We start from the raw sequence: 22,300 nt of genomic DNA on the forward strand, positions 1-22,300 counted from the left end.
GGGGGGCAAAGGGGGCAATTTGCCCCGGGCCCCGGGCTCCGCAGGGGCCCCCAAGAGAAGAGCGGAGGCTCCCGCCTCCGCCCCTCTCCTGGAGCCTCAGCGCATCAAGCGCCGAGTCTCCGCCGGGGCCCCTGAGCCCCGCTCCGCTCAGAGCCGCGTGGTCAGGGGGCGGGGCTGGGAGTTCCAACGGGGCCTGAGCCCCACCCCACTCAGAGCGGCGTGAGGAGGGGGCGGGGCTGCGAGCTCCGGGCTGAGCTCCCAGCCCCGCCCCCTCACCACGCGGCTCTGAGCGGGACGGAGCTTTGGCCCCGCCGGAGACGCGCTCGGGTACGGGGCTGGGGCTGGGGCCGGGGCCGGGGCGGGGGGGAAGAGGGGAAGCGGGACCCGCTGCCGCTGAAGCGCAGCCCGGTCTTCAGCGGCGGGGGGCCCCTTCTGTTCCGGGACCCGCCGCCGAAGTGCCCCAAAGGCCCGCGGCGGGGACCCCCCCCGCCACCGAATTACCGCCGAAGACCGGGCTGCGCTTCGGCGGCGGGTCCCGCTTCGGTGGTAATTCGGCGGCGGGGGGGCCCCCGCCGCAGGTCTTCGAGGCACTTTGGCGGCGGGTCCCGGAACGGGAGGGCCCCCCGCCGCCGAAGACCCCGGGCCCCCGGAATCCTCTGGGCGGCCCTGTGATTTGATGGTCTCAATCCAGTTCCTACTGGACACACATCCATATCTCACACTAATTGCCACAACTGCCATTATTTGACAGGTTTCTTAGTAGTGTCAGTAGGGAGGCCAAGGTCTGAATGGACATGGAAGTTGAACCCCTCCTCTATAGAGGGGATCCATTCAAAACAGGGTTGAGGGGACATTGTGCAGTAGTTTGCACTGCCACTGCCCCAGTGTACTTGTTCTGGACTTTTGTACTCTGATCTCTAGTGAGCACTAAATTAGCCCAAACTCTTTTTAAAAGTAACCTTAAGTTGGGTGATACAAATTTTGGGGTGAATAGTGTCTATTTTATAAATGTTGTATTGTAGAAATCTTTTATTCGTTTTTATTTTGTTTGGCATGCAAAAGTCATATCTATATCTCAATTTTTGAGGGTAGTAAACAGATAAATATTAAAATACATCCTCATCCAGACATATGACATTAGAACACAACAAAAAATGAAATACAGAGAAAATGGCATATAACTTCATATATAGATAATAACAAAAAGTGTTGCTAAACATCACAAATAGGCATCAAAGGACAATTGATTTTCTGGGTTTCAAGGCACATATATATGAGGTAAAAATAATAAATGGTGCCCAGATAGCAAGAAAATATGGGGTTTTTTTATTCTTGTAAAGTAATGCACATACTTTAGTGCTTTGCTGGATTAAGGCCAGAATGCTCAGCACTTTGCAGGAGCAAGCCCTAAGCCTGTAAGCAAGGCTACTGTAAGGTTGCTGTTGGGGGTGGGGGGCGTGTAGGTCCTTATATACATATATTTTCTCTCTCTCTCTCTCTCTCTCTCTCTCTCTCAATTAAGAATGAAAAAATTGACTAATCCACAAGAGGAAAGTTTTTTACCCCCTTCTTACAATTCATCTTGGTCTTATTTGCATTTGTGTGCATGGACCCTGCAAACTGATAATGATTTGCTGTCCTCCAAGGTAAAAAGGTTCCACTCTGTGTGTATGAACCTTTACACTAGACCTGTTAAATTCACATAAGTTCCTATAATGTATAGTACCTCCAAATAGGCAGGACTGCGTGAGACAGTGAGAACTTTTGTGGCTTATGATTAAAATGAGACTTAATAAGTGTTTATGCTTGGCTGATGCCCAAAAAAGAGTAATTTTGTCTTAAAGCAGGTTCAGTCCATAAATAATAAGATCTGAACAGGCATTTATTTGTTCATGATTGCATTTAAATCACAAATTATGAGTTACATGCACTTCTCTTGCCAATTTGCCAGAAACATGTTAAAAGCTTTATTAATGTGAAAAAGAAAAAGGGTGTGTTTCCTTGTGGCCGTCTTTAGCCACCCAGGAACAGTATTAACCTCAGGCAAAGGCAAATCTTTCTTCTATTAAGCAAAACCAATATAAACACAGAACTTTAAGTTTTAAGTTACGGTTGTCAAAATACATGAAATGGTTTTTATTTCTGAAGCTCCATAGCCATTAATGCAGGCTCCTTCTCTGGAACAGTCAACCCAGCAAGGGCAGATTGTGCCTCATTGCCTTCTCTAGACAGCTCTTTTAGTCTTCTTGCTGCCCTTTGTCCTTGGCCAGAAGTTTAATTCTCGTCTGAAGCATGTTATGGTGGGAGTAAAGGAAATGTTAAAAAGATGCAGCGATGCACTTAACTCGGTGGCATCTCTTTCTCTGAAACTGCTATTTCAGTCTCCTGGTTCCTTTGCTCTCTGAGTTAAAGCACTTTCAGATTCAGGGACAAAAGATAAGTGCAATTCTTTCTGCAATTTCTTTTCCAGTTATTGCTACATCTAACTCATTGGTTACCAGTGGTGGCAACGGAGTCCCCAGAAAAGATCATTTTTAGTTATAGTCTGACTCCAGTTAACAAAAGCTCCCAGCTGGCCGAAATCGAGTGCGCTCTCTGCAGTTGTCCTGTTCCTGGGGATGGCTCCTCATCACTGCAGTCTGGAAATAGTCTCCTCTTCCATTGTTGATTGAGCTTCGAAAGCTTCCCTATGTTCTTTTTTAGTACATTGTGGCTTCCCCAATGCTGGAGAGCAGCTGGCTTTTGGCAAACCAGCTGACAGCCTGTAGAATTGAGGAAGATGTCCTGGCAGCCTTTGAAGTAAAGATATGGAAATCAAAGGAGACTACAGCTGCCTCTGGCTTGACTGATGGCTCCCCAAGGAGAGAGAAACTCTCATATGGCCAGTATCTCAGATGGATTTGCACAACTCACATTGACTAGAGTTGAAGTTGTATGCTTGTATCTGAAAGCAAAATTTGGCCCTAAAATATACCAGAATGACCCAGGCTGGTAACCCTTGGAGATACCAAACATTTACATTCCTTTTTCATTCAGAAGTAAAGATTCCAGACAAGTGTTTATTTAAATAAAATTAAATGTAACCTCAATAATTAAACATGTGTTTGTGCTAGGGGGGAAATATGAATAATGTTTCTGACAATAAATATTTGTTACGTAGGAATTCAACTACCTCAATGCAAATTGACATGGACAATTTTGCCCATTTATCATGCCATGGGACATGCACAGAAATGAAAATTCTGAGGGCTTGATCCTCAGCTCCTAATCCAGCTGTTTTGAACGCATCACAAAGGGACTGGAAAGCTGCCCTAAACAGACAGTCAGGGATTCTCCCCGCTGTAGGAGAATCCTCAGACAATATAGAGCTGGCTATGCCGGCTTTACACCATCCATTTCCTCACTTTCTCCATACAAGGGGTGTGGACTGAGGCAAGCTATGAGGAGGGCCAGAGCTCCTATCCCTTGGCCAGTACAGCAGTCCCTATGACAGCCACAGCCAGCATAATTTTGAGCAGCCTAAAGGGTCCTGCAGAGTTACTGGGGTTTATTTCAGAGCCTCCTTGGACCCAGGATCAGGGGCGATAGAAAGATTACTTTAAAACCACCATCCTCTCCACTGTGCCAGTTATGAGCCTAGATCTGCTGAGGATACACCCCTAAGTGTTAAACCTCTTGAGCTGACTGGAATTATGCAGTAGGATCTAAATAGTTTGAGGTCTAGAACAGTTCTTATAAAGAGTTGATTAAGTCTATGCCATTAAAATCCAATCACTTGCAGAGCCCTATTGAGTTGGCTTTCTGTGGTAAATATTATTACTCCTGAGGGCATTCTGCTCCAAAACATTTAAAATTCAGCATACAATATTTTAAAATTCTGCAAAATTCTGTAAGTTTTATTTGTCAATAAATAAATGCAGAGGCTCCAGCATGGCAGTGAGGAGCATAGGCCACTGGCTGTATGAAGGTAAGAGATCACCCTGCTCCCCCCCCAGAACACAGACTTAACGGTGAGGCTGCACCCAACCTTGACACAGCACAAAGCCTGGGCCTGCCCCAAAAACACCCTGGGGCCCTGCCCCTCTGCACCGGGTGTGGGGCAGGCAGGCTCAGCGAGGCAGGATCCATGTGTGGAGGGGCTCAGTGTGGAGGGATGCAGCTGTGGGGTGAGAGGATTCTGTGTGGGACAATCTGGGTGCAGGCAGCTCAGTGCGGGGTTCTAGGTGTGGGGGGTCTGGATGCATAGAGACTCACTGGGGGTGGTTCTAGGTGCAGGGGCAATGGGACTCCGCAGGGGCTTCCAGGTGAAGGTGGTGGGGCTCAGTGGAGGCATCTGGATGTGGGGTCTCCACAGCTGAGTGTGGGTCCTGGGGGAGTGGGGCTTGGTGGGGTGGGAGTCTGGGTGCTGCTAGTTGGAGGTCAGTGGCCTGGGGGTCTGGATGTGGGGGCTCAGGGTGGTGCAGGGGGTGGGGCATTAGGGTGGGGGGTTTAGTGCAGGAAGCTCAGTAGGGGGTGGTCTGGGTGCAGGGATGGGGGTTCGGAGGCAGGGGGGCTCCAGATGCAGGGGTGAGGTTCAGTGGGTGGGGTTCAGGTATGGAGAGCTTGGGGGGTTCTGGATGTACTGGGTGAGGCTTGGCAGGGGTGTCTGGGTAAGGGAGGTCCAGATGCACGGGAGTTGGGCGGATCGGGGAGCAGCTCCCCATACAGTGACCCCTCCCCCCACAGCTGAGGAGCAATGGGGACAGGAAGTGGGGAGGATGCTGAGTTTCCTGCAGCTGGGAGAGGTTTCTGGGGATCGGTCTGACACAGCCCCAGCCACTCCTTGCAGGGGAAGAGGAAGTCCTGTCCTCTCCTGCCTCCAGCCCAGCCGGAACTAGCAGCTAATCCCGGCTCAGGGTAGAAGCCACTGGCTGGGGTGTCCCCAGCCTCGTGGTGATTTACCTCTCTTCTGGCTGCTCTGAGTGCCTGAAACAATGTATCTGCGCTGCTAGGGAGTGATTTGTGATTGCTCTTGCAACTTCCCTTTGCTTCCCTGTCTGAAAGTAAATTTCCCTGGGGCGGAAGCAAAGAAATCTGCGGGGGGCATGAATTCTGTGCATTTGCAATGGCACAGAATTCCCCCAGGAGTATCAATATTATGGCACAATCATTTAACATAAATGTCTCCAAAGGTAACAAGAAATTGGAGTTTTGCTTTTTAGTGTTCTATGCGTTTCTTGGGTGTTTGTATTTTTGTTAATTTAGTGATTTGGCTGCTTTCAACTTTTGAGATATCATAGAAGAACAGTACTTCTGTAGATTATCAAATATACTGAAATAGGGTTGTTAATTTTCTTCTGCTTAAATTCGCAGCTGTTTAAGGCTTTGCTGTGTGTGTTATAAACTTAGAAATATTGATGGTAAAACAGATTGAAAAGAGTGCTTGGATAAGGCTTTCTTGAAATAGCCCTTTAAATGCAGATTTATACCTTTTTAAAAAAAAATTAAAGGTGTATTCAAATTTTAAATCCTCTGTGTTATTAACCAAACAATACAAATAATAATAGTGTGTGAGAATCAATTAGTCCTGAATCCTGTCTCCAGACTGAGCAGCTGTGTTGAGGGAAGAAATCCTCCTCTTGTCCCAAGACTCAGAGCAGCAGCATCCTCTACCACTATTGTCTTCCCTTCCAGCCGCAGGGCTCCAGTCGCCTCTGGTGATTCTGTGTAGTGGTAGTTCTTCGAATGCTTGCTCATGTCCATTCCATATTAGGTGTGTGTGCTTGCCACATGCACCAGTGCCGGAAGTTTTTCCCTCAGCGTTATCCATAGGGGACCGTCTCTGTTGCCCTCTGGAGTGGCGCCCGCATGGCGTGGTATAAGGGGTGCCGCCAGCTCCCCCCACCCTCAGTTCCTTCTTGCCACCAGTAACAGTGCTGGAACTTCTGCTGCTTCGGCTAGCGTTGTTTTGTTCTCAGTTCTTGCGAACTTTGAAAACTCGTAATATAGTTGTATATAGTTAATAGTTTTTTAGTTACCCTTAGTAGTAGTTCTCAAAGTCTTTGTTAGTCCTGAATGGGACTCAGCCGGGGGACGGGGCATGCCCCAGTCCCCAGGCTTTAAGTCCTGTGATCGCTGCAAACGGCCTGTGCCCGTCAGCGATCCACATACCAGCTGCCTAAGTGCTTAGGCAAAGGGCACAAAAGTGACAAGTGCCATATCTGCAAGTCCTTTAAACTTAGGATGAAGAAGGAGCGTGGTATCCATCTTGAAAGCACTCGTTATGGAGTCGGCACTCACTCTGGCACTGGAGCAGTGGTCCAACTCCACACCGAGCACCACGGCCTCCGTGCACAGTGCTCCGCCGGCACCGTCCACAAGCCAGCACCGGTCCCCCTCCATGGCTCCAGTCAAGAAGTCAAAAAAGACTGTCAGGGGAAAGGGGAGGGCTGGGGGCGAGCCACGACCCATGCCAGGCAGCTCAACACCTCCCCTCAGGAAGCTGGGCCCCAGCTCAGGTCGAATGGTGCAGCCCATCCCACGCTTCACCTGCAACTCCAGATAGCGGTGCAGGCCCCGGCCAGCTTCAGGTGCTGCCGATGCCCAAAGCCCTTCAAGCAGCTCAGGAGATCCTGACACTCCCAGTGCTGCCCACTCAGGCTCCAGCGGAACCCCAGTCTTGAGGAAAACCCACACTGGTACCTATGCATATGTCCCCACCTCAGCAGCACCATTCCCCATCGAGAGGGACGTCCCGCCATCGCTCACCCGCCCGAAGCCATCACGCCTCAGGACTAGAGAGGCAAGCTCAGCGGAGCCCTCTTCCGTCGCCGCACAGAGGGCACCAATCGAGGGACTCGAGGCGTACCTCGCAGGTAGATTGGCATAGGCCCTCTGAGGCGCGCATCACCCAGCAAGAACTTCCGGGCCAGCCCCGACTCTCTGAGGGGCCGGTACTAATCATAGGACTGATTGAGGATCAGGGATCGCAGATTGGTGGGCTGTCATCGCCCGTCTCCTAGGCAGTAGGTCACCCTACTCGGGAAGTTCCTCCCAGCAACCAGCCTGTATTAGCTCCTGCTCCTATTCTACGTCCTGGTACCGGTCGAGTAGTGTGAGGTGTGGCTCGCTGGATCTCCGATGCAGATCCACTGAACGCTGTCGGTCCCCAAGATCCCGACCAAGACGTCCATCTAGTTTGGACAGTTCGGCTTTGGGACGCAGTGACCAGCACTGGTCGGATAAGAGCCACTGCTCCACCTGATCCTGGTCACCCAGTACCGACTGTTCCGTTTATATCTCCAGCATGGAGCAAAGCTCCCTGACTGTGGGACAAGCCCAGGTACCTGCGGTGCCACCTACATCATGAGCACCAAAACCTGTCCTATGGCTCCAGGCGCTGTGGCCAGCAACATGGTATCCATGGAACCCTTGGAGGTTCACCCAACCCTCCCAGGCCTCCCAGTTGGCGTCGGTAGCCTCAAAGAAGCCAGTGGCCTCAGCATCTCGTCCCCCTCCGGTGCTCGAGGCTTCGGGAGGCAAGACCCCACAGGTCCAGGAGGACCCAAGGGAGCAAGCTGCTGGACCACCAAGGGAAATAGAGGTCCCTGCAGCACTGGCATTATCCTCGTTGTTGCCAGATGAGGCTATCATGGAGACCCTCACCCAGTTCCTCAGGATGACGCCAAAGCGCACCAGAAACTTTCAAAGGGTCACGTCCAACCTGTGGCTTCTCCTACCCACCTCCAGTGGTACTGCTTTAGAGTCACCTAATATGAAATTGACATGAGCAAGCACTCAAAGAAGAAAAAACAGTTACCTTTTCCCTAACTAGGGGTTTTTGAGATGTGTTGCTCATGTCCATTCCATGACCCACCCTCCTTTCCCACTGTTGGAGTTTCCAGCAAGAAGGAATTGAGGGTGCGGGGAGCTAGCAGCGCCCCTTATACCGCGTCATGCGGGCGCCACTCCAGAGGGCGCCAGAGCTGGTCCCCTACGGATACGCTAAGGGAAACACTTCCAGCATTGGTGCACGTGACAAGCACACATGCCTAGTATGGAATGGACATGAGCAACACATCTCGAAGAACACCAGTTCCAGAAAAGGTAACTGTCTTTTCTATTGCCCCAACATGCATCCCAAGACATATTGCACAGCTAGACTCCCCAGATTTTACAGCACTGCCTTTCCCACAGCACTGCAGTGGAACTGCACTGCGAGCAATGGTGGATGCTGTTGTGTAGACAAGGGACAAGTATTTAACACAGTGATGTTTGACCCTATTCAAAATAGAGTCAGGCTATATGGTAATAAAAATTCCTGTGTCGTGTCAGTGCTACAGCTTGCACCAGTGGAGAATTATGGGTCTGAATTTTGCTAGTGTAGACTCAGTTTTTTCCTCTGGCTATGTGAAATCAGTATGACACTGTACCCCCATACATGACCATCGTGTAGCCGTAATGGAAGGGATGAGGATGAGATACATTCATTAGTGGATACTTGTATTAACAGACATGTTTAACAGCAAAAATAAAGGAAGAGGAAACAAGAGGAGAAAAAGGAAGATTTTTAAAAATAAAATCAGCCTGCATTAACATCCAGTTGTATTGGAGATGATTGCAAAATAAGGAGGAAATAGCAGAAAGTGGAAGAGGAAGTGGTGTTATATCCCAACAACTTTGTTTCATTCTCTTATAAAACAATGTGTCTATGTAGATAAGGATACTATAGCTATCAGGCTTCCAAAAACAACTTAAATCCTGCTTAGATTTAAGACTCCTTCCCAAATTCCCCCCTAGAGAGTGTGTTTAAAAAAATTCAAAGAGCTTACACCCAGCCTTAATCACTTTATAAGAGTTATGTTTGTGCAGCAAAATTGTAACCTGGAGCCTGACCAAATAAACTTGCTTACCTAATGTCAGGTTCAGGTTTTGGAGCTGCCATCCAAGACGTCAGTCTGTACCTTGAAGCCAGAGGCGGATGCCAAACCGGGCATGCCCATGTGTCTGAAGCTATGGCAGGTAAGGTAACCAGGCCTGCTAATTGTGAAATGTTTTCCCTGTGCTTCGTTTTATACGGAGCACATAAATCATTCTTCACTCAGGTTTTGATTTATTGTCAAACAATCAAGTAATATACTATAAAGGGAGCGGGGGTGGGGAGGCAGATACTTGTGAACATCCTCAGTGTAATTTTCTGAGTAATCCAAGCTTTAATGGAAGGTACATGACTTGCAAATGCTTACTGGAGGCTTTGCAACCTTAGAATAGAAGCAATGTTTTTGCATCAGTCAAGAAGAAAATGAGCAAGTACAAAAGCCAATCTTTTGATATGATCTCTCATTATTAAAAAGGGTGATGAGAAGTGATTGGGGTGTTTAAGAAGTAGATAGCAATTTTAATGATAGGTTGCACTTATCCACTAAGAAAATAGGTCATTGAACATTTTTTATTCTAGACATGGCATATGGACAAAGTGCTTACGCTCGTATTTACGTTGGATGAAAAATAGAGATAAAACAATTATTTTTAAAAGTCTTTGTAATTATAAGGTAGGTATCGTAGCCTAGCTGAGGAAAAGAAAGTTTGTGATTTGCCCTAAGTCCCAGTGTAGTTGTGGCTGCAGTGGGAATAGAAATCCTGATTCATAATTCCCTACTCTAACCACTTAGACCACATTCCCTCACAGTGTTTGTTAGTGCTACATCATTGGAAATTATTTACAAATTATCAAATGCTTGCAATCGGGTCCTACCATTGCTCCACACTCAAAATTCCCATTGACTTGCATGAAAGGAAACACCTTATGAAGCAGATGTGGGAATGGGGCTTTAGTGTGCTAAATCCTGCTTCCCTTGAAATCAAAAAAGAGTTTTGCTATGGACCTCAGCCAAATGAATATGGGCCCATAGATCTAACCCATGGCGGTTTAAGGATTAATGTACAATCAGAAATAAATTAAAATGGTACTGCTGCATTGTTATTAAGCCAAATAAGATTTAAGAAAAAGCAGAAAGCCTACAAGGAATGGAAGATGGGAGTGATCAGCAAGGAAAGCTACCTTACTGAGGTCACAACATGTAGGGATAAAGTTAGAAAGGCCAAAAGCCATGTAGAGTTGGACCTTGCAAAGGGAATTAGAACCAATAGTAAAAGGTTCTATAGCCATATAAATAAGAAGAAAACAAAGAAAGAAGTGGGATCGCTAAACACTGAGGATGGAGTGGAGGTTAAGGATAATCTAGGCATGGCCCAATATCTGAACAAATACTTTGCCTCAGTCTTTAATGAGGCTAATGAGGAGCTTAGGGATAATGGTAGGATGACAAATAGGAATGAGGATATGGAGGTAGATATTACCACATGCGAGGTAGAAGCCAAAATCAAACAGTTTAATGGGATGAAATCGGCGGGCCCAGATAATCTTCATCCAAGAATATTAAAGGAACTGGCACATGAAATTGCGAGCTCATTAGCAAGAATTTTTAATGAATCTGTAAACTCGGGTTGTACTGTATGACTGGAGAATTGCTAACACAGTTCCTATCTTTAAGAAAGGGGAAAAAAAGTGATCTGGGCAACTACAGGCCTGTCAGTTTGACATCTGTAGTATGCAAGGTCTTGGAAAAAATTTTGAAGGAAAAAGTAGTCAAGGACATTGAGGTTGATGGTAATTGGGACAAAATACAACATGGTTTTACAAAAGGTAGATCGTGCCAAACCAACCTGATCTCCTTCTTTGAGAAGGTAACAGATTTTTTAGACAAAGGAAACGCAGTGGATCTAATTTACCTCGATTTCAGTAAGGCATTTGATATGGTTCCACATGGGGAATTATTAGCTAAATTGGAAAAGATGAGGATCAATATGAAAATTGATAGGTGGATAAGGAGCTGGTTAAAGGGGAGACTACAACGGGTCATACTGAAAGGTGAATTGTTAGGCTGGAGGGAGATTATTAGTGGAGTTCCTCAGGGATCTGTTTTGGTACCAAACTTATTTAATCTTTTTATTGCTGACGTTGGCACAAAAAGTGGGAATGTGCTAATAAAGTTTGCAGATTACACAAAGCTGGGAGGTATTGTAATACAGAGAAGGACCGGGATATCATACAGGAAGATCTGGATGACCTTTAAACTGGAGTAATAGTAATAGGATGAAATCTAATAGTGAAAAGTGCAAGGTCATGCATTTAGGGATTAATAACAAGAACTATTGTTACAAGCTGGGGAGACATCAGTTAGAAGTAACAGAAGAGGAGAAGGACCTCAGAGTATTGGTTGATCACAGGATGACTATGAGCATCAAGTGAGGTATTTCCAGTAGAGATAAGGCGGTGTTAGTACCATTATACAAGGCACTGGTGAGACCTCATCTGGAATACTGTGTGCAGTTTTGGTCTCCCATGTTTAAGAAGGACGAATTCAAACTAGAACAGATTCAGAGAGGGGCTACTAGGATAATTCGAGGAATGGAAAACATGTCATATGAAAGGAGACTCAAAGAGCTTGGCTTGTTTAGCCTAACCAAAAGAAGACTGAGGCGAGATATGATTGCTTTCTATAAATATATCAGAGGAATAAATACCAGGGAGGGAGAGGAATTATTTAAGCTCCGTACCAATGTGGACACAAGAACAAATGGATATAAACTGGCTATCAGAAAGTTTAGACTTGAAATTAGATGAAAATTTCTAACCATCAGAGGAGTGAAGTTCTGGAACAGCCTTCCAAGGGGAGTAGTGGGGGCAAAAGACATATCTGGCTTCAAGACTAAGCTTGATAAGTTTCTGGAGGGGATGGTATGATGGGATAGCCTAATTTTGGCAATTAATTCGTGTTTGACTACTAGCGGTAAATATGCCCAATGGTTTGTGATACGATGTTAGCTGGAGTGGGATCTGAGTTACTACAGAGAATTCTTTCCGGGGTGCTGGCTGGTGAGTCTTGCCCACATGCTCAGGGTTTAGCTGATCGCCATATTTGGGGTCGGGAAGGAATTTTCCTCCAGGGCAGATTGGCAGAAGCCCTGGGGGGGTTTTGCCTTCCTCTGCAGCGTGGGGCACGGGTCACTTGCTGGAAGATTCTCTGCACCTTGAAGTCTTTAAACCATGATTTGAGGACTTCAATGGCTCAGACACAGGTTTGATACAGGAGTGGGTGGGTGAGATTCTGTGGCCTGCATTGTGCAGGAGGTCAGACTAGATGATCATAATGGTCCCTTCTGACCTTAAAGTCTATGTTTCTATGATTTTAAAGGTCTAATAAATGCTCAGCTCAGCATTTGATAGAGTGTAGGTTTAATTCATTCGTGTTTGTAACACTATTGGAAGTCCTGGGATGGAAGAAACTCTAATTCTTATAATTATTGTTTTTTATAGTGAAAATACTTCTTCAGTTTCGTGCTTTCATTAGAAGCGTCCTGATGGGTTTTCTCATTGTGAGCCTCTGCAGTAAAACCATAGACTAAATGAACACCATTCCATGTATCCTATCCTCCTGCATGCTAGTTCAAAAATGCTCTGTGAATCAGTGAAATAATACCCCTACTGGGAACAGCTTTTGAAACTGAGCTGTAGAGTGGGAGGAAATTGAGGCTTAGGTTAGACTTGTTGTTTAAGAGTAATTGGCTTCTCCTAAGCAATTAAAGAGCAGGCATCAGCATATTTTGTCATGTCGAGGGCAGAGTAAAAATTAAGATCTCATTTTACTAAATCTATATTTATAAATATTGATCCATGATTGAGACCAGTATTTTTCCCCTCACAAAGGAGCATATTCATAAATGCAAATGATACACAGTGATTGTCTGTTGCGCTTCACACCTTCCAGACATTATTAACTGGGTGTGGTAGGATTTGCAAGAGTGAGGATGTCTTCCCTTAAATTTATTTTTTGCTCTCCCTGGGAAAGGCACCATCTTGCGTAATGGGACAAACAAACAAAAATTGAACAAGAATAATACATGTAGAAACTGGAAATGCAGAGTTATTGCTTTATATAAACTATAGCAATTATTCCTGCCGAGTTGACAGCGGATCACCTTTTCTTCCTTCCTTGACAATTATCCAAATGCAAAAACAACAAAATGTTCTGCTTAAAACAAAACAAAAATGACTTATTTATTTAAAAAAAAAATCAATTTCCCCTGAAACCAGAAGATGAAGATTTTTCTTTAATGGGACGCATTACTGAAGCAAATAGGTTATTGTGATTTACTGCTTTGTAAGTAAGGGATCAGACCTAGAAATCCAGCTGATTTCAATAACTATATCATAACTTTTCACATACACAAGCATGTATATTTGTTCAAATATGAAACTTCATGTAATTTGTATTACCTGGTACAAACATTCTCCTCTTCATGCAAAACTTTGTTTATTTTTAAATGAGACCAGTTTTGGCTATAGTCAGTTCATAGTCGTTATTTTCACGAAGAAAACCAAAACCTTGGGGCCACATTTTCCTAAAATGCTCAGCACCCAGAAGTTCCTAGTATTCTCAGTGGGAACTGCAGGGTGATAAGCACCTGTAAACATTTGCTCATTAAATTATGAAAAAGACAAAGGACCTGACAAGCTGGCCCATAGATATCTTGCTTTATTGACTAGCAAAAGTTATCCACATCTTGGAGAGAATTGCTCTTGAAGAGTCATGTGCTGGTGTTCATTCATTGTATGAGCATCTCATAGTAGACAGTTCCAACCAGAGAACAAGCCAAGCCTTGCCTTTGCAGAAGAAGGGGACTCTGTCATGTAAAGGCTGTGGCATCCACAGGATCCCAGCCTTCATTTAGAGCCAAGATCAGCTAAGGAGATCACACACACACATGCCTGGGCGCTGCCCCTTCAGAAGATAGGTGCGGGGGATTTTGCTTTGTTTTCTTGTTGTTTTTATAGGCCACTTTCAGTCCAGTTCTGTGGTTTTGCCAGCCCTGATATTTACTTCAGGATTCCTTCCCACACTGAGCACTTCCTTAGATTGAAAGAACGTATATCTTGGGGCTATGAAGAAAGGATCAGGGCTCTAACTGCAAGCGTTAATGAAAGGCCACTTTCTTTCCCTTCGCTTATCAAGGAGAGCTCTTATTAGCAGGACCACCCATTATTTGTTTGTTTAGCTACTCCTAAAATGAATGTTTTAATAACTAGTGTGAGAGTAGTCTGGAAAATTAATAGAGACGGTGAAGATTTGGCTAATACAGATTTGTGTCATGCTAGTGAGTCTCTGGTGATTTGAGAGAGAGCCCATATAGTGACACAGAATGGTAGGTGATAATTCATTCTCTGGAAACGTCTTTGAATTTTATTGTAAAATCAAACACCAAACACAATAGGCACGTAGGATCAACAGAGAGGTGTTTGAAAATAATAAAATAAGATAGCATAGGCATTACTGGGACAAGACGTCCCTATACATGCTGGTGTTAAACTTGGGCCTATTCTGGTAGCTTTTCTCCTATGAAAGTTGGCATTTACACATGCTTGTTTTTCAGTTGCTTTTCATTAGGGATTTGCATCCTAGCTCACATAACCAGTTACCGATTACAGGGTCATTAGCCTTTTGGCTAGTGCAATGATGAATATTTTCCTTAAGTGTGACATGTAATCCAGTAATGTTCCCTTCTTTGAGTTATTTCAGAGGCTTAAATAAATTAGGTGTCTGCCCAGGGTGCCATGCCCTTTGGCCTGTGACATCATTAATCAAAATATCTCTCAATTGGTTACAGTGGGATTCAGACCTCTGTTAACTCTTTGGTAACTAACAAAGAGGTATTCAAATAGAGGTTTAGCTGTTGGGTCTTAAACAGTGCAATGCATTTGAAGCAATTATCTGCATGCAGGACTCATTGGTGTTTTCACCTTGGCAAGATGAAAGTGGAAGCTAATTAGTGGGATAAATGGACAAAAGTAATCCAAGAGATTAGGTGAAATTGGAAAGTGGTATAAAAACCCACTTCTGTGAGAAAATGGAGCATGCACCTTGGTAAAATGTTGAAAATGTAAGTTTGGTATTCTATCTTAAAAATTCTATCTTAAAAATTCGGAAATAACTTTCTGAGAACAAAATGAATTTGGTTCTGATAGCCTGGTTATAACTTGGTTACTATGTCTAAATATTTACTGAAGAGCCCCACGCAAGCTTATGCCATGAACTATCTCACTATGAGATTCTGACATTTTGAGGGTCATGATGGTTGAATCAAGTGATAAAGAGGAAAATTGTTTAGATTTTCAGGAAGGAAAGTAATTATGTGCTACAATGATAGACACTTCAGAAATGATTTAACAGTAATTATTCTGAATTAACATGTATGGAGCACCAGCGGTTGCCTGTAGTGGCAGTCTTCTGGAGCTCTCTGCTCTAACACTGTTCATTTCAATGTTAGGTTTTTTTCATTACTTTTCTTGGTGCTTGGGCTAAAGCCTGTCTGGGGGATGTGAAAAATAACAGTTCTTGTCAAACTTTTTGTTGTTTCTGAACAGCCCGACTTTGGTTCATGTCCTTTTCTTCTGGCTGGCTACGAGGATGGATCAGTAATTCTGTGGAATTTATCAGGGGGAAAAATATTAAGCCGACTTGCTTGCCACCAGGAGCCAGTGATGAGCCTTGACTTTGACTCTGAAAAGACAAAGGGGGTCTCGGGCTCATCTGAGGAGGTGCTTACCGTCTGGAGCCTCGATGAGCAGCAGAATTTAAAGGTCAGGATCATCGGCCCCTCTGTGTCATTTATCCCGCTTTGCACTAACAGTTGGATAGACTAAAAAAATATTTAGTCATGAAGAGGAGTTGTTGCAGATCTCTAACTAATTAATCACAGACTGGTTAGAATGCAGGAGAAGGCTGTCCGTGCTGGTAGGCTATAGTTGAAGAAAGGTGGGGATTTTTTTTTTAAACCTTTCACATGTTTCTGGTTTTACCAAAGCTGTGTTTAAGCAACTGGCACATAGGCCTACCATTCCGCAAGTCACTATTTTTATAAATTTCTTTATCATTACATTATTGTCCAATACTCAGAGCGCTTAATAAATGAAATTATTGTAAATCGAAATAAAGGGTTGTTTTCCTAAGGATTTTGCTTGAGTGCCTAGAGTTTTCCCTTTATCTTAGGAAAGAGAAACATTTTAAGACAGTTACAAATAAAAGATTATGGTTCGAATAAGTGATTTATTTGCCCAACTAATACTGAAAATCACTTAAATCGGGGATTTAAGCCCTTTTGAAAATTTCAACCTAAGATATGAAAACAAGTTACTAATGTCAGTTTAGGTACTAGAACACTCCGCTTACGTAGGCTGTGGCCTAAGAAACCAGTTGAGCGTAATGATGGTGACTAGCATTGACTGTGGCTTAATCTGGACATCATTAGTAAAAGTTGTTTCAGTGCCAAGGGGTTGAGTGGTAGAAATTCTAGGATCTGGTATTCTAGTATAGAAGTAGCCAAATGATGATTGTGGATAAAATTTATGAAAGTGTAAAGGGGGCCCACAAGGCGTTCTGCATTGCCTGAGTATCTCTTCACAACGTATGAGTGCAAGGGTCATAGAGAGGGGCCTTTGCAACTCCTGTGTGAAGCAGTCTGCAGGGATCCTTTGGTGGAGCAGCTACTGGATCTACCTTTATACTGCCTCCTGGAGGAGGAGCAGCTGCTATTCAAGCTCCTGGGTTTCCTGCAGCTTTGTGTGCACACACTGTAGAGAGAGAAGTGAATTTCATCCGAGGAGGAGGAATTTGTTTTTATTCAATATAGCTATCTTACACTGGATTTTCTGTATTGACATTAGTCTGTGATAAATCAAGCAGGAAAGAAAGGGGTGTTTCCCTCACAATATCCTCTCAGTTGTGTTATGAATTAACCTTAATGGGAGACTACAGGTGTGATGTGAGGGGTGAATAAACTCTGAAGTTGTTCACCTGAGGGTATTTCAGGTTTGGTTTTTTTAATGGGCTGTAGTTCCAAATCTATATTCCCAGTAGATGCACAGTTGGTTACTGCAGCTTTAACTGACAGTAGTTTTCCTTGGATGAAGTGCTATTTAAGTGCACAGTATTAAGCCATAAATAACATTTTTCACTTCATGCATAGTGTGAATCCACTAATAAAATAAATAAAATGTGTCTCCCACACGACTGCTAGAAATAGTCAAGGACACAGATTAAGTTTTTTTCCACTGTTGCATTAATAACACAAACCAGATGGGGATTTTTCCTGACATTCCAGGTACCTGAGGTAATGGTAGTATTTGGAAAGCCACTCAGTGGCACACTATTTTTACTCTAAAAAGTTTTAATAACTAAACTTGGTGCATAGCTATCTGCCTTTGGAGAAATAATGATGCAATGATGGCACTGCTCTGCTGTTTTATGTGGCAGTGTTCCAGTGTGGCAGTGAAAAGACGATGAAGCTAACTACATGGCTTATCCCCAGGAGATAAGCTGGCGTATTGTCTGGTACCAGTAAATTGCTGAAGTCATCAGTGTCAGTGAATGGCTGGATTGGTTATGAGGCTTCTGATTTGGATGAGATAGTATAATTAAGGGATAATGTTTGTGGCAGAGGAATACAGAAGGCAATAAACAGCTTTTGCGAGTGATTAATCAGCAAAGCAGAGCTGAGGCATTCAATAATTGCAAAAGCTCTTTACTGCTCATAAACTCCACCTTGTTCTTGTTATGTAATGAAAAGGAAGATTCAACAAACCACAATGTAAACCATCAGAAAATTTGTTTTTCTTGCCTCTTTAGGCTTTAAAAGCTCAGTGTTGCTGCTGCCTTCTTGGCTAGATGGCTTGAACAAGGGCCCAGAACAAGGGCAGGGCTTGAGGGAATACGTGTTTACAGGTGGATTATTTAAAAAAAAAAAAAAAAGTCTCTCCAGAGTGAAAAGGGAGTGGCAGGTCAAAGACTCAGGCCATAGTTGTTAGGATATGTGACTAACCTTGGCCATGATTGGCTGAAAGCATAGAATCCAGATCTTCTTTGGTTCGATTCTTTCCTTTCTGGATCCTGAAATGGTTTTCTACTTTGGAAACTTTGCTGCTGTGTTTTTTTATTACATTCATTGCCCATGAGCTTTTAAGGTGGCTCACTCAAATCCCCTGACCACAGCATCAGGTTACTAATTCCCTGAGTGTTTGACCAGGAGTTTTATCCTGGCTCTCCTCTTGTTCTGGTGGGTCTCTAGCAGATACTGTTACTTCCTTACCATTCTTTAACTAAGGAACGTTACCATTACAGTCTTCATTGTCAACTCGTAACTTGCTGTTGACATGTAATTCCAGTTATCTTCTCTGGACAGATCTTGTCCATTTCTATTGACATTACTACTACAGTTTTCAGAACTAAGCTTTGGTTATGCCCAGGTTCACAACCTCCGTTACTTAAGCCAGGTCTCCCATACAGACTTCTGCTGGTATAGCTATGTTGGTCAGGCATGTGAGGAGGTGTGATCCCTGACTGACATAGCAGTGCCAGCAAAAGCGTCTTGTGTAGACAGTTATACCAGCAAAATGTTACTTTTCCTGGAAGCGTTTATTTCTCTCAGGGAGCTGAAATAAGCTATACCAGTGGAAGTGCAGTTTTGCGAGTATAAAGTGCAGACACACTAGAAGTTCTTTGCTGGTATAGTATTAAAGTAGTTCTAGTGTAGATCTGGCCTTAATCCTTGTGTGTACTAGAAAGGGTTGAAAGCTATAGCGGTATGGCTATACTGACAAAGGATCACTGTGGAAAGACGCTTATACCAGCAAAAGAGTTCTGGCGGCATAGCTTCGATCAATTCCCTGAACTAAAAAGCTATGCTAGCAAAAGGGCGTTTTGCCAGCATAACTGCATCTACACTAGGGCTTTTGATGGCAAAACCATGTTAATTAGTGGTGAGGTTTTTTTCAAACTGCTACTCAACATAGATATGCTGCCAAAACTTAAGCATAGACCAGGCCTCAGTAACACTTCCAATTTTGCTTTCTTGCCTCCAGTATTCCTTCCATTTGGATCTACCATCCTTATTCTTCATTTTCTGTTTCAGGACATCTCCATCTCCTGTCTTATTTTGTATGGTGGATGCAGAAAGCACATGCCAGGTTTTGAATTAACCATTCTCTTAAGGAATTTGCATTAATCTATATCATTTAGGTATTGGAATGCTGCTTAAAAAAATAAACCGCAAACTAGTTCTTGAATAATTATTAGAGGTTTAAAAATGCTGGAACTTTGTTTTGGGTCTGATCCTGCAAGGTGCTGGGGTGTCCTCAGCTTGATTGTGTATATACTTTCATAATTTAAATAAGGGATTGATCTAGATTTTAACTACATTAGTAGACTTGTTAGGGAACTAATATGATTTTTAATTGACCTTGTGCTGTATATAATGCACCAATTATGTATCATGGAATGCTTTTTGCAGAGGAAAATTATACACTTTGAAGATCACTTCAGTACAACTTTCACCTTAGGAAACCAGCTACCACCCACAAATTTATGTGAACTATAAATTGAATTATGTTGAGTTCTGTGTTTGTTTTATTGTGTTCTTTACAAGCGAGTTACTTCCCGAAGAGTGTGTTCTCACTTCAGTTTATGGAGGAATTTATATGTTATCCCCTAGTATAAATGGGAGTTGTGTGTGCATGTATATATAATATATACATAAAAATTATAGCACACTGTGGTAAGAGTACACCCCCAAAGTCTTTTTCTCTTTTCAATGTATGTGCTGAAATGTACTAGCTTTCTTATATATTGACACTGCCTAAATAATGATAGTATCGGCACTAAGTGATAACACAATAGTTATTAGTTTGATACTCATCTTAAGTCTGTCTTCTATGCACTCTCACACCCCCTCCATAACTGAAACACTTTTTTCCCCCTAAGGGCTCAAACCTGCAAAGTGCTCAGTATCTCCTTAGGGATGCTAACTGCTCTCAACTGTTGCTAAGGCCAAGTTGTGCACCTCACAGGTGTGAACCCGAAGAATCCTCTAACAACAACAATAAAATGCTCCCAAGTTTGAAATCAGTAACTAGTTCATAATCCCCTTCTCACCAGGGGCGGCTCCAGGCACCAGCGCAGCAAGCGTGTGCCTGGGGCGGCAAGCTGGGGGCGCAGCGTGCCGGTCGCTGTGAGGACGGTAGTAAGGTAGCCTTCGGCGGCATGCCTGAGGGAGGTCCACTGGCGGGTACACCGAAGGCGCAGAACCAGCAGATCACCCACAGAGCCGCCGCCGAATCCGCGTGACGAATGGACCGCCCGCAGGCAAGCTGCCAAAGGCCGCCTGACTGCCATGCTTGGGGCGGCAAAAAACATAGAGCCGCCCCTGCTTCTCACTAGGGGGTGCATCAAAAATCTCCTGGGAATGAGTGCTGGAAATACAGATTTACTGACACTGTGACCTAATTCTTGGAAGCATTCCTTTCTCAGGGCTCTATGTAGAGTGCCATCACAGCCTGTTGGTGTTGGACCACATCTGTAGGAACCAGTAGCAGGTAGTTTAATACTAGGCCAAAAACCCTTCATAGGCATACCCCTGAAGTCTGGAAACAAGGCTGTGGCTCTAAACTTTGCAGCTCAGGCCCATCTCTAAGAATAACAAGAGTGAGAGAGCAAAGCTGTATATTCTGACTATTCTCGCTTAAACCAGTTTTTCAGTGATGGCAGAGTAGAAACCATTTAAATTGCAATAAATGTACACGGGACACTTTTTTTTTTTTTTTTTTTAAGAGACCATGCTGAAGGTAGACTCTTGTGGTCTTCTCTCTCTGTCTACTGTTATCCTAACCATTGCATCACCCCCCTGTGTGGTTTAGAAGTTGGGATACCCACTAACAGGCAAATTGATACTTGTGTGTGTGTGTTGCTAACTCTAAAATCACAAAGATTTTGTTATCTTGCACTCACTTTAAATAACTTTAACTTTATCGCCCAGGTTCAGAAAACACACAAACTCGTCAATGCTGGGATTGCTGATGTTGCCATCCGCCAGGACAAGAAGATCCTGGCAACAGCAGGGTGGGATCATCGTATCAGGATCTTTGGCTGGAAGAAACTGAAGCCCTTGGCAATACTGGACTACCACACAGCAACTGTCCACTGTGTATCCTTCTCAGATCACAGTAGGCCAAGTGAAAGACTGCTGGCAGCTGGCTCCAAAGACCACCGCATTAGTATCTGGTCAATCTATAATCAAACCTCAGGTGCTTTGCACTGTCCTTTGGAAACTAGAAAGCCGGACTGATAAACCAGATATTGTTGTGTGATTAAATCTAGGGATGGGGAAGTATTAAACCATCTGCAGTTTGAGTGCAAGTCCCCAGAAGGACATATTCCCTATAGAAAATGTGTTGTTGTAGAAGGGAAAACCAATGCTAGGAAGGGAAGAATGGATGATCATGCAGTTAAGGCAAAGGCCTAGCAGAGATGGATTCTGTTGCATCCTCTGCCACATGCTTCTTTTGGCGAATTGTTTTGATTCTTTGTGCCAGTTTCCTCATCTGTAAAATAGAGATAGGTGCTGTCACTCAGGCATGGTGTGGTCTAGAGTACACTGGTTTCCAAATCATATTGAGATCCTTAATGTACGTAAGTGCAAAGAATCAGTTTTATGTGAACTTGAACCCATTAAACCATCCATAGCAGTTTCTCATGTCAGTTACTTTTTCTTCCCCATAACTGAAAAGCTATCAGACCAACCTTGATTTGTTCACACTTCTGTCAGTTTCTAGCTTAAGCCAACAGCCAAGAATGTGACTAGGGATGGCTTTTGGCATTTATGAATTTCATTATGTCCCCTGTCACCTCAAGCCTCGCAATTAATCATAGAAAGAAAAAGGAATCTTTCCACGCACTGCATTGTAAAGCTATGTAAAGCCTTTTTCAGAGCCAGTGCTAAAGCCTTTCCATAGTCTGACTAGCAGAAGGATTTAAACTGAGCAATCCAATTAGCGCCCTTCTCCTTGGAGATTTGGGGTAAATTTTCAGTATGGTGAGCCAGGGATTTGGCTACACATCTCCCATTAACATCAATGGGAATAGCATGGATAAATCCTTCTGCACTACCCTGAAAATGTAGCCTTTAGTTTGTCATCTCCATGGTTGTGGAAGCTGAAATCCATTCCAAAAGTTGATTGTTTTTGCTTGAGTCAAGGCACAGTACTAGCATTCTCCTTTTCAAATATATTTGAGCAGTAACAGTCTGTTCTCAGGCCAGGAAATCTCACCACTGAATTAAGGTTTGCCAATAAGATGCACTTATATGTACACCATAAAAGCAATTAACAGTGTGACTTTAAATACAGAGTAATTTCGAAATGCTAGGTGGTTCT

At 43.9% G+C, this 22,300-nt stretch overlaps 1 protein-coding gene across 9 annotated transcripts in view; it reads left to right on the plus strand.

The window, feature by feature from the left end:
- Positions 1 to 21,616, plus strand: part of GNB1L (G protein subunit beta 1 like) — a 55,662-nt gene extending 34,046 nt beyond the window's left edge. For 8 of the 9 annotated variants that reach the window (XM_044990422.1, XM_044990423.1, XM_044990424.1 and 5 more), the window contains 3 exons: positions 8,902 to 9,000; positions 15,464 to 15,679; positions 20,905 to 21,616. In XM_044990422.1, the coding sequence (XP_044846357.1) occupies positions 8,902 to 9,000; positions 15,464 to 15,679; positions 20,905 to 21,213 (624 nt within the window). In that variant the 3' untranslated portion in view covers positions 21,214 to 21,616. The remainder of the gene's footprint in view (positions 1 to 8,901; positions 9,001 to 15,463; positions 15,680 to 20,904) is intronic. The other variant, XM_044990427.1, reaches the window with a different exon arrangement.
- The last annotated feature ends 684 nt before the right edge of the window (positions 21,617 to 22,300 follow it).

The sequence above is a fragment of the Mauremys mutica genome, chromosome 16 (assembly GCF_020497125.1).
Source record: "Mauremys mutica isolate MM-2020 ecotype Southern chromosome 16, ASM2049712v1, whole genome shotgun sequence".
Classification (NCBI taxonomy): domain Eukaryota; kingdom Metazoa; phylum Chordata; order Testudines; family Geoemydidae; genus Mauremys; species Mauremys mutica.